We start from the raw sequence: 240 nt of genomic DNA, 5'->3' as shown, positions 1-240 counted from the left end.
TCCCCGCCCCTCCAACATGGAGCCTTGGTGAGTCCCGTCCTCTAACTTGGTGAGCGTGGTGAGCCCCTCCCATCCCTCCCACATGGAGCTCGCGGTGAGCCCAGGTGCCAGCCTGCCTGGTCCCCTGGCTGTGGGGGGTCTCTTCTGGTCGGAGGCATTCCCAGCTCTATTCTGACAGCGCAGTCTTTGTGGGTTCCTGGTGTAAAGACTGCCAGCTCCCCCCACCCTCCCACCTCCCAC

The 240-nt window shown here is 64.2% G+C and overlaps 1 protein-coding gene across 1 annotated transcript in view; it reads left to right on the top strand.

Annotated features, from left to right (window-relative positions):
* The window catches only part of CRISPLD2 (cysteine rich secretory protein LCCL domain containing 2), a 56,050-nt gene that overhangs the window by 14,759 nt on the left and 41,051 nt on the right, over positions 1 to 240 (top strand). Inside the window, exon 3 of the mRNA XM_027773444.1 lies at positions 3 to 27. Coding sequence (XP_027629245.1) covers positions 3 to 27 — 25 coding nt within the window. The remainder of the gene's footprint in view (positions 1 to 2; positions 28 to 240) is intronic.

This window comes from Tupaia chinensis, unplaced genomic scaffold (assembly GCF_000334495.1).
Source record: "Tupaia chinensis unplaced genomic scaffold, TupChi_1.0 Scaffold000355_1, whole genome shotgun sequence".
In the NCBI taxonomy this organism is placed as follows: Eukaryota; Metazoa; Chordata; class Mammalia; order Scandentia; family Tupaiidae; genus Tupaia; species Tupaia belangeri.
The sequence above is the reverse complement of the archived record's forward strand: the minus strand, read 5'-3'. Positions and strand labels throughout refer to the sequence as shown.